At 41.8% G+C, this 10,301-nt stretch overlaps 3 protein-coding genes across 6 annotated transcripts in view; 2 read left to right on the top strand and 1 right to left on the bottom strand.

Moving 5' to 3' along the window:
- The window catches only part of LOC105569733, a 22,932-nt gene extending 21,696 nt beyond the window's left edge, over nt 1-1,236 (top strand). For both annotated transcript variants that reach the window (XM_012026423.1, XM_012026422.1), the window contains one exon: nt 673-1,236. In XM_012026423.1, coding sequence (XP_011881813.1) covers nt 728-1,153 — 426 coding nt within the window. In that variant the 5' untranslated portion in view covers nt 673-727 and the 3' untranslated portion in view covers nt 1,154-1,236. The remainder of the gene's footprint in view (nt 1-672) is intronic.
- LOC105569732 (upstream activation factor subunit spp27-like) overlaps nt 1-5,207 on the bottom strand; it is a 10,650-nt gene extending 5,443 nt beyond the window's left edge. The window contains exons 1-6 of one of the 2 annotated variants that reach the window (XR_001009534.1): nt 5,074-5,207; nt 3,398-3,488; nt 1,900-2,186; nt 1,551-1,804; nt 1,231-1,382; nt 13-643 (exon numbers count right to left, since the gene is read on the bottom strand). Coding sequence is in view for 1 of the 2 variants with exons in the window: in XM_012026421.1 (XP_011881811.1) it covers nt 1,266-1,382; nt 1,551-1,804; nt 1,900-2,186; nt 3,398-3,488; nt 5,074-5,146 (822 nt within the window). In the remaining variant the exon portion in view is untranslated. Of the gene's footprint in view, nt 1-12; nt 644-1,147; nt 1,383-1,550; nt 1,805-1,899; nt 2,187-3,397; nt 3,489-5,073 lie in introns of those variants that run through there. The other variant, XM_012026421.1, reaches the window with a different exon arrangement.
- A 120-nt stretch (nt 5,208-5,327) lies between these two features.
- Nucleotides 5,328-10,301, top strand: part of LOC105569731 (CDK5 and ABL1 enzyme substrate 2) — a 7,736-nt gene continuing 2,762 nt past the window's right edge. The window contains exons 1-5 of one of the 2 annotated variants that reach the window (XM_012026418.1): nt 5,328-6,637; nt 7,705-8,091; nt 8,524-8,647; nt 8,739-8,866; nt 9,759-9,797. In XM_012026418.1, the coding sequence (XP_011881808.1) occupies nt 6,192-6,637; nt 7,705-8,091; nt 8,524-8,647; nt 8,739-8,866; nt 9,759-9,797 (1,124 nt within the window). In that variant the 5' untranslated portion in view covers nt 5,328-6,191. The remainder of the gene's footprint in view (nt 6,638-7,704; nt 8,092-8,523; nt 8,648-8,738; nt 8,867-9,758; nt 9,798-10,301) is intronic. The other variant, XM_012026420.1, reaches the window with a different exon arrangement.

The raw sequence follows: 10,301 nt of genomic DNA on the forward strand, positions 1-10,301 counted from the left end.
GATTGACTTCGCCTCCAAGGCGAAAGGAACAATATGCGGACGTTCAAAAGAAAAAAAAGAAAAAACAAAGAGAGAAGTCAATCATTCTGTTACATCCATGTTCCGGAAGAAATATTTTCAATATAAAAAAGGTAGAGGAATAATACAAAAATACTGTAAAACTAGCGCCAGATTACGTACAATTTGTAGTATTCGCAGAAATTTATCATTCGCCAGTATAAACCATCCATACTGCTTGTGAATTCAACGATCTGTGGTTTGCCATATAGTGTAGCTCTACACATAAACCTACGAATTCATTGATTCGCAGTGATTTGCGCCCTTTGACTTCGTAGGGAAATGGTTCCGTTGCTAAATTGACGTGAACGGTAAACAATATACATGCACTTGGTGAATCCTCCCATCTGCATCGCTAATTGATCTCACGTGACTGGCAAATGGCAAATTTAAAAATCGCAAATTGTGCATAGCCTGACATTAACTTAAATGGTTACAATGAGCGGCAGAGTACGTCGGAATGGTGTAAACATGGTCTAAAGTCTTAAGTCGCAAGAAATACCTTTTGTGTTTCATGTATATGTATGTATCGTGTGAGAAAGATGAAGAGGTGCACGAGGCGCACCCTGGAATATGTTGTATATATGTATATAACTTGTCGGACCAATATTACAGGAAAGTCAGCACCAGCACAAGGGGAACAGGAAATGAAAGCTCCGAAAGAACGGACATGGAAGAACGAATAATGACGGACAGAAAAGAACAAAGAACCGAGCAAGAGAAAAGGATAGAAGAAGGAAGGTACTGCACTAGGTACAAAGAACTGAGAACAGAACATATCCCGAAGTACCTACAAAAAAAATATAAAGGAAGAGACCAGAGAATGATCGCAAGGTATAGATGCGGAAACGAGGAAGAAGGAAGCAAGTACTGGAGAAAAGAAGAAGAAAGAGTATGTAGAATATGTGGCGAGAAAAAGGAAACGTTAGAGCATCTGAGGTCCGACTGCGTGGAGACTCTAAGGGATGACAGAAATATCAAAGACATCTTGAAAGATACAGGAGAAGGAGCAGATTGGATGAGGAAAGTGATCAAACTCAGGAAGGACCGAGGAAGCGAGCAAGGACCAAACGAAATTGATAGCAACGCTATGTAACATAGTTTTTTTTGTCAGTTTAAAGAAATGTAGCACCCCCTTTCAAGGCCGAAAGGCAAATGAAATAAACAAAATATATATAACTTGTCGGAGATCGGGATTGAAGAATGATTTAATCTACAAAGTGATTTTTGAGGTATTTCATCATACCAAAAGTTCTGAAACGCTTTACGCCGATTACCTTCATTAATTCCTCATCACAAATCGCAAACTGTCTATTCTCAGGGTCCTGTAAAAAGTCATTTTCTTGGTAACATGATTTTTGTTAAGTACATGCATGTAATATATGTATATATATTTTTTCCTCTAAGATATAGCGAAGGAAATAGTAAAAAGAAAATTTCAAGATATAGGAAATAAGTACATCAAGATTAAATTGATTACAAATAATACTTACATAAAGATTCCTCTCTTTGATGATACGCCATACTTTCTTCACGACTTGAGGTCGAGTCATTTGTTCTGCGCCAACAACCGCGGCGAGCTCCGGAGACAACGTGATAACACGCGTCACACGCGTGTAACCCCCTCCCTTGCCTTTGCTACCACCTCCCTTCTTTGCTGTACTACTCGGAGCCTTTTTGTTTTTACCCCAGTCCTCGTCGCTATCACTATCGCTTCCCTTCTTCTTTCCTTTCTTTCCGGGCTTAGCTACAAAAAATAAATTAACACATTTCACGTGAGATTTTAAGATGGAATCATGCCGGGGAATAAAACTGTTCTAGTACAAAGAATTAATATCTTACTTTTTTTAGATGTAACTTTAGGTTTCTTTGGACTGTATTCCTCGTCGCTAGCATCATCATCGCTAGCGCTTTCCTCATCATCGGAGGATCCCTTCTTACGCTTGTTAGGAGTTTTTTTAGCAGGATTTTGCTGACCTGGCTTTTTCTCCTCCTCCTCTTCTTCAGATCCTTCTTCCTCTTCCTCTTCGCCGTCCTCGGACTCTTCACGAGCGGCCTTCTTCTTTTTCTTTCCTCCACCGTGTTTCTCTTGGACGCATTCCATGACTAAATCATCCACCTCCTTTTTCCTATAAAGAATGAACGTAATAGATATTACTTTATATGTGATCAACGTAGGAATAATCCGCGAGCCGAGATGTGAAAGAATGTCAGGGGAGGAACGAGGTGGTAACTTGTGTCTATAATGGCAGTTCCACTCAGAGATCCCCTGTTTCTTTTTCTAGGACACCGAGAGACTCTTCTGCACAAATTACAGTGCACAAGTGCCTATTGTATCCGTTTCCAAGTTTTTGATTCAATTTCAAGGACGGCATGATTAGTACGATTCAACAATTAATAAAACAATTAAATGAGTTTTTTATACCGAGAGGTAAACTACGTCGCAGTAATGTAATCCGCGAGCACACGTGATAAATCGACTGACAAAGAAATGATTTGTTTTCCCATTTAACATTAAAAAATGCAGCATTAGATTATCTTGTACAAACTTTTATATTTTACGTCCAGAATTCGTATCTTTAATATTACCGACTCGTACTTACGGCTGATACACATCGGCAACTTCTTTTAAAATATAAACATTAAAGTCAAATTATTCATACGGTAAAAAACAAGACAACTTGATTCGGCCGTTAAAAACGGTCTTTAAACGTCGCAGCTTTGGCGCGAGTAAACGCGCTCGTATATCGAGAGATATTCCGTTGCGTTGTGTAATATGAATCGACTTGATATCAAAATTAGCACTGTCGCCATTTTCGCGAGCGGCAATATAAGAGATCGCCGTATCTTATCATATATCAAAATACAAAGTGCCAAGATGCGCGAGCAAAAATATTTTTCTATAATCGTATTTCATCACTGTATATATATACAGGGTGAGTCTTTCCATATCGGACAAAATTTTTGAGAAGGTAGAACGGATCGAGATGAATGGAAAAGTCCTGTACCATTTTGCAATTTTCGTAATAGTTAACGAGTAATTAATTATTAAAAATCGTCTTAGGCCGGCCTACCGCCCAATTCGAGCGCGTGGCAAGATGTGACCGCCCGGCGATCGATATTGCTATGCGCACATCTCGCCACGCGCTCGAATTGGGCGGTAGGCCGACCTAAGACAACGATTTTTCATAATTAATTACTCGTTAACTATTACGAAAATTGCAAAATGGTACAGGACTTTTTCGTTCATCTCGATCCGTTCTACCTTCTCAAAAATTTTGTCGGATATGGAAAGACTCACCCTGTATATATATATCGCGTCTTTTCGTTCGTCGCTTACCTTTCTGCGAGGTCAACATAGAGTTTCTTTTCGATCTGTTGCCTCACTTTCTTAGCAGTCATCGTCCTCAGGTCAGCATCCTTGAGGATGGCTAAAAAAAGAATTAACGAACAAGATATGAATGCACGTTGCAATTGCGACATGTTGAAACAATAGTTTAAAACAAAAAATGGAACACAGGATAACGTCAGGTATCATTTCGTGCATTTTTATTCCCGCTTCAATCCGCCGATATCAATTACAAAATATAACTCTGCGAAGAAACATTCTTTATTTATCTTCTTCATCGCAGAACGATTTTCATCTCAACATCGCATAGCTTCATCTTTATTATCTGGAAAGGATGAGGTAAGAGGAGGGGGGAGCCCCAGTCAAAAGACCCGCGTAAATTCGGCCCCGCTCGCGTCTCAGGAGGCTGCATCGCCCCGCCATTCATCGTGGCGTCTAGTACGCGTCGTGTGTACACGCACCGGCATAAATGCTGTCCCTATCCTTGTGAGATGCACGCACACAACTAGAGTCCCTGTAGTTGTGTGCGTGCACCTCACAAGGATAGGGACAGCATTTATGCCGGTGCGTGTACAACACGTATACGCGGGGATAGTTTGGTTTCCCGCGTCGGGGGGATCTAGTGAATATCGAACGCAAATGGCCGCCGCCGCGGAGCGCGCGCTGCACAGCCTTAGGCTGAAATCACATGATGCGGAATAGGAGTACGGAATAGAGAGTGCGTTATAGAAACAGGCAATCAGAGCGATCAGAGCTTTGCCGTATCAACGAGTGACGGAAATGTCTGGCTCTGATTGGTTGCTTTTATGACGCACGTTCTATTCCGTACTCCTATTCCGCATCATGTAATTTCAGCCTTAGGGTACTATTACATTTGTCGTACGACAAATTTTTCAAGTGTGTCGATTGGCCGCTGAATAGAAAGTTTCTAGATACTCGAGAATTTTACTATCCTTCAGCCAATCAATACGCTTAAAAATTTTGTGGTACGACAAATGTAATACCAGCCTTACATACAGGTCTGGTAACTCATATGGTGGGGGTAGGTCGCTTAGCGAAGAAATTTTGTAGTTCTTGTAATGGCCACAGCGTTGCAGTCTATGTTCTTTTGGTGGCGAGGGGCGCTGGAGGCCGAGGGGATATGTCGAGTTTACCGTGCATGGGACAAAGACAGACAGATATCCCTCCCGGCCTCCAGCGTCCCTCGCCACCAAGAGAATTTCCTCGCTAAGCGACCTACCCCCACCATCGAAAATTAGAGGCAGTCCCCGGACCTGTATACAAGACCGTGGACGGGGCCGAGAAAGCCAGCTTTTTATAGCGAACGAGGAAAAATCCGGGCTCTGGTCAGGGCACCGAACTGGCCGGTCGAAAAATCGCGGGCGGATTGCACTCGGCGGTCGCCCCGGCGGTCCAGCCGCACGCCCGGTACGTAGGTGGCGAGATACGGCTCGAGTGTGCCTCGGCGGTTGCAATGGCCGGCGTGGGGGCCCCACTCGGGCACGTACGTGCGCGCCAGAGTCGTCACGTCGCAAGAGGAAAGCGGCCGTTTTCGCCCGTATTCCCGGTGCGTTGGGCGCGCGTTACCCGCGCCGACGGCGCGCGCGGCACGATTCGACGTCAGTCCGGGCGCGAAATGATCTACATCGCGCGATATCGGCACTTACCGGCGACCTCCTTGCGCAGCTCCTCCTTCGAGATTTCGGTCATCTTTGACATTATATAGGCAAAGTCGGCCATGGTAGATACTACTCGCTGTGCGTACTGCTGCTAACGCTGCTAACTGAGCCCAGTGTTGCTGACTTCGCTTCTGAGAGTTCTGAGCTTCTCTGCACGGCACTACGGCAGTCGAGTGAGTCGAGCGCGTGGACAACAGATATGTCCGCGCCACGGTCTTGCAACTCATATGGTGGGGGTAGGTCGCTTAGCGAAGAAATTTTGTAGTTCTTGTAATGGCCACTAGCGTTGCACTCTATGTTCTTTTGATGGCGAGGGACGCTGGAGGCCGGGAGGGATATCTGTCTGTCTTTGTCCCATGCACGGTAAACTCGACATATCCCCTCGGCCATGGTGGAAGTATACAAGGTGAACCATTGCGCATGAAAAGAGGGGGTAGCCTTCCTTCCGGCCAATAAGCGGCGTGCTTTTTGTGTGGCGGCAGTTTGAACGGTCAAACAAATCATAACCCAACCTAATCTATAAGCAAAAAAGCACGGCTCTTATTGGATGGATCGTCCCCACTACTTTTAGGCTACTGCGCATCCACGGGAATGGTTCACCTTGTATATTCCACCATGCCCTCGGCCTTTGGCAACACTGACTGCGCAATCCCACGTTCCGCGATCGGCGCCGCCGGCGCGGGGAGGAGGAGGAGGAGGAGGACGTCGACGACGACGATGGGGGCCAGTCCCGCTGTTGCGTAGTAGGTAAAGTACGTTGGTGTGCGGAAGGTGACGCGTGTTCGCGAAGGGCTCGTCCGAGGAAACGGCATGATGATCAGCGACACCGGTTCACCCCTGCACGCGTGGCGCACGGCCGTGATCGTCACTGGCGAACTTAGAACTAAGTGTATCAGCAGTGACAATGCGTTGTGATCTTAGTTGTCGTTGTACGAAAAAGTTGAGGCCGCCGTCGTCGCCGCCACCGCCGACCCCGTCGCCGACGTCGCCGTCGTCGTCGCCGTCGTCGTCGTCGTCGCCGTCGCCGTCGTCGCCGTCACCGGGCGTGCGTTGTCGTTGCTCGTCCTGATATTTCGCACCGGTATCCCGACACGGTCCCCCGTGGGATGGCAGCGGCCCTAAAGAAAAATCACTCACGCAGAAGATTGGCCGCCCTCACATTCCTGTCCAACATCTCCCTCGACGGCAGCCACCGGGACACCAAGTTCGCCGTCCTGTCACGCGGCGGACCGTGTCAGGCGCGCAGGCTTAGCGATGGCCAGGCGGAACAGCAGGCGGTGCTGGAGGCGTGCCGGAGCGCCGGCCCCGAGGCCTCCGCCGAGGAGGCGCTAGACGGCTGCCCCACGGAGGACGCGCACGACCACCCGCTCAACGAGACGATAGAGCAGGACAGCTCGCCGCAGCCGGCGCACAAGGGCGCCGACCGTAACTCCTTCAGCTCCGACTCGGACGGGCTACTCACCCCCGCCAAGGCAGCGGTCACCATGTTCTTGGAGCAGGAGAGAAATCACCTGCAGTTCCCTTGCGGCATGCACAGTTCGTTTAGAGAACGGTAAACGCTCGCGCCTCCGCTTTAGATTAAGTTTACGCCGATATAAGCGACATCGCGCCCGTACATGTCCGTGTGACATAACGCGGGCAACGGTTTGCTCCGAATTGTAAGCAGCCGAATTGAGAGACACGTAATGCATATCGTATATATATATATATATATGTGTGTCGACTTTTTCGTCCTCGGTAAAGTGTGAAGACAAACACGATATTGTTTATCACAAGTAAATAAATAACACGGTTTTGTTATCTCATCTCTTCAACGTTTGTTTCGCAAATAGGTCGCGAGATCGCCCGCGATAATACAACTGGTCGAATGTAAACGGCCGCGCGTCTATTATTTTGCACGGTTTTATATTTTAAATTAATTCGCGAAAGTTCGATGGCTTGTACATTACGAGAGTAGTCCTTTTGATAAGAGGAAGCATGAACAATTAAGCGCGCGTGAAAGTATGTGCGCCATAATATTCCCTTCTCAAAGACCGTCTCGGTTCAGATAGGATTGAATGACACTTAATGGATTCAGATAACATTATCAAGCGCGTCTACAGTATCACAAACAAAAACATCGTGAAACCTGATTGCATTCCAGTCATTGCGCGCATATATGGTGCATAGAATCGTACACACGTTAATTAAGATTGTTTTTCGCTCAACTGTGGCTCTTAACGAATTTTGCAATTGTTTTTTTTGGGGGGGGTCCAAATAAATGCGTAGATAAATTTTGCACAATAAGAATTTAAAGCCTTTCCTAATTAAACTTTGTGGAGGCAAACAGAGTGTGATCTTACCTTGAATTTTGTTCTAAATTGGGCCTTTTTTTTCTCGTAGAATGTTAATTTACGAGTTAATTGTAAACATGTTCTATTTAAAATGGAAATTAAGGAGGAATTACTGAATTAATTTCCGCTAACAGCAAACTGGCCTTTGAAAACCAGGGGTCAGAGGAGCAAGGATAATGTCGCACGACACTTCATTGTTTTTCTCTCTGAATAATAAACACGTATTCTGTACATGTACTTGTGCATTTCAATGTTTCATTTAATGGAAAAAAAATTATATCCTTAGAACGGGGACTACCGGAAGCGACTATTCTTTACCGGAAAGACGTGTGGGCTCTCTACAATATAAGAAGCGCATAAGTCACCAAACGTCTACGCTTTCGGAAGATATTAAGCATCAATACAATAGTAGCAACGAAAGCATTGGCTCCGTACATTCAAAAGCACAATCGTCCAAACCAAAGATAAAGGCAGTGAACAATATGCAACCAGTTTCTACAAATAGTAGCATAATACCAGAGATTACGAAGGAATTGAAGGAATTGCGTTTGATACAACGGCCTGTGAACGGCTGTAAATTTGGAGACGATAGAATGGTTTTGGTATCGAACCAACATGTGCCATTTGTAATATTTTCTGCTATCTCATACAATAAAGGACAACGTTCCAGTTGGTAAGACTTGCACTCGATTCCTATGGAAGTTATTTAACTTGCATGTAAATTATTCTCCTTTATCTATTGTCTGCCTTTTTTTAGTTGAAGATCTGTAATTTACTAAATTTTAAGTGAAAATTTTACTCAGGAGAAAAAGATTTTTTAAAAAGTTACAACTCATTCCAAACTTTTCAACGTTACATATGTTTGCAATATTTTATTAAATTTTATTTTAAATTCGTATTAAAGAACATAAAACCTAGAAATATTAAAATATATTTAAATGTATCGTTATCACTTTTCTTTCTAGTTTGGAGTTCATTGTCTTGCTACCTGTAGATTATATAATATTTTGATCACAATACAAATTTATCCCATTTGATTTTATTTTTAAAAATAATGTTCTCCAGTATAATGTTTTTAACAGCATTTTATTATGATTATTTATAGGTCGGAATTACGTAAAGATACATGTCGAAGGAAAAATGTGTCATCTCAAAGACCATTATCAGCAATTAATGACAGTATTGATCCATTTGGATTGCTGGGTATAGAACATGCCAAGGACGGCCAAGTATTAAAAAATATATTGTTTTATTCCTCTGATTCTGACATCAGAAAACTAATTTAACGATGACACGCTCAATTATCAATTAATTCTGTAGGAAATATCTTACGGCCAACTGCTTGTACCATCTCGGCAATTTCAAAGGGACAAAAAACTGAATCTAAATGAGAACGAACCTATGGAACTTACGCATTTTATACCCAATAAACATCACGTGGTACAAAGGTATTGCAATAAATAATGTTTATAGTAGAATAAAAAGTAAAAGCATTATTTCCATTTTATGTTTCATTTGGTATCACAGTTCATATAACTGATTGTACTGTATATATACACACATACGCACACACGCACATAAACAATATATGTGTATCCCTTTTTATGTATTGTTTTTATTTATGTATCCTCTACACATCAAGCTTTTAGTTAAGATTTAGAATTAAAAGAAATCGTTAAATATAGATACATTTTTTTACTTTATTCCATATAACAAGATGTCTAGCTCTTACTGTTAATAATATTATAACAAATATAATTATTTTTAAATAAATAAAAGGCTGACTCTGTTGATAATAATTACAAAAGGGGCAGTGAGAGCCAAATATAAATACAAGTATATTTGTGTTTATATACAAATGTAGAGGAAAGTCTCCTATTATGAGGTAGGATTTTAATATGCGATAGTGAGTTTTCTGCTAAATTAATAGGGAGCCACCATGAATTTATTGTCCTTGAAGGAAAATTTGTTTGGTGGAAAATTCATTGTTAGATCGTGTAATCGTTGCAGAAACGATTTGCGATTGAATTTGGATGTTGAAAACCTGCTATCTCATATTAAAAGCCTATCTCATAATAGGTAACTCTATTTATATTGGACTCTCGCTGCCCCTGTTGTAATTTAATAATTTTTTTTCAAATATTTATGCATAGAAACAAACTGGGGAACTTTACTAGTTTCGGAAAAATTATCTTGGCAATCATTCGTAGTTTAATAATTCGCACAGTTGCGGTACTCTAAATATTTTTAAAATCTTTTTCAAAATCATAGGTAATACATGCATGGTTTCATATATCATATATTTGTTTTTATAACAAAACATCAACCATCTTTTTGCAGGACAAAAACAATTACTTGGAATGTGGATCACAAAAAATGGTAAAAATTATTGTACAATATATGTGTAATGAAATATAGAAACGTTAGATAGAATTAAATGTAAGACGTACAGATACAAGGGTCTCTACAATAAGTATATTTCTTCAAATTTTATTATAATTCTGCAAAAGATGTGTTGTAAAAATCAGTCATTAGATCACTCATAATCATTTTATAATATCTACTTGGTAATGATAATGATTGCATTTCATAAGTAAGAGATGTAACAAATACTTGTTTTACTAACATACAGCGCGAAAATTTAACAATGTTACTATATATATTCTATAATATAATATATTCTATTTAATAGAACATAACATTTTGTTATATTCTAAAGTTAATTGTACTAAAGGGCTTATTTATATAGACAAATTATATATTAAAATATACAGGGTGGGGCAATAACTATTAGGACCTTAAATATCTTCGAATCTATAAGGCCCAGAGGAAGATTTGTGTAACCAAAATTCCACGGTACGAAGGGGGCTATCATAACAGCAA

This window comes from Vollenhovia emeryi, unplaced genomic scaffold (genome assembly GCF_000949405.1).
Source record: "Vollenhovia emeryi isolate VEMERY1.0 unplaced genomic scaffold, V.emery_V1.0 DF939123.1, whole genome shotgun sequence".
NCBI lineage: Eukaryota > Metazoa > Arthropoda > Insecta > Hymenoptera > Formicidae > Vollenhovia > Vollenhovia emeryi.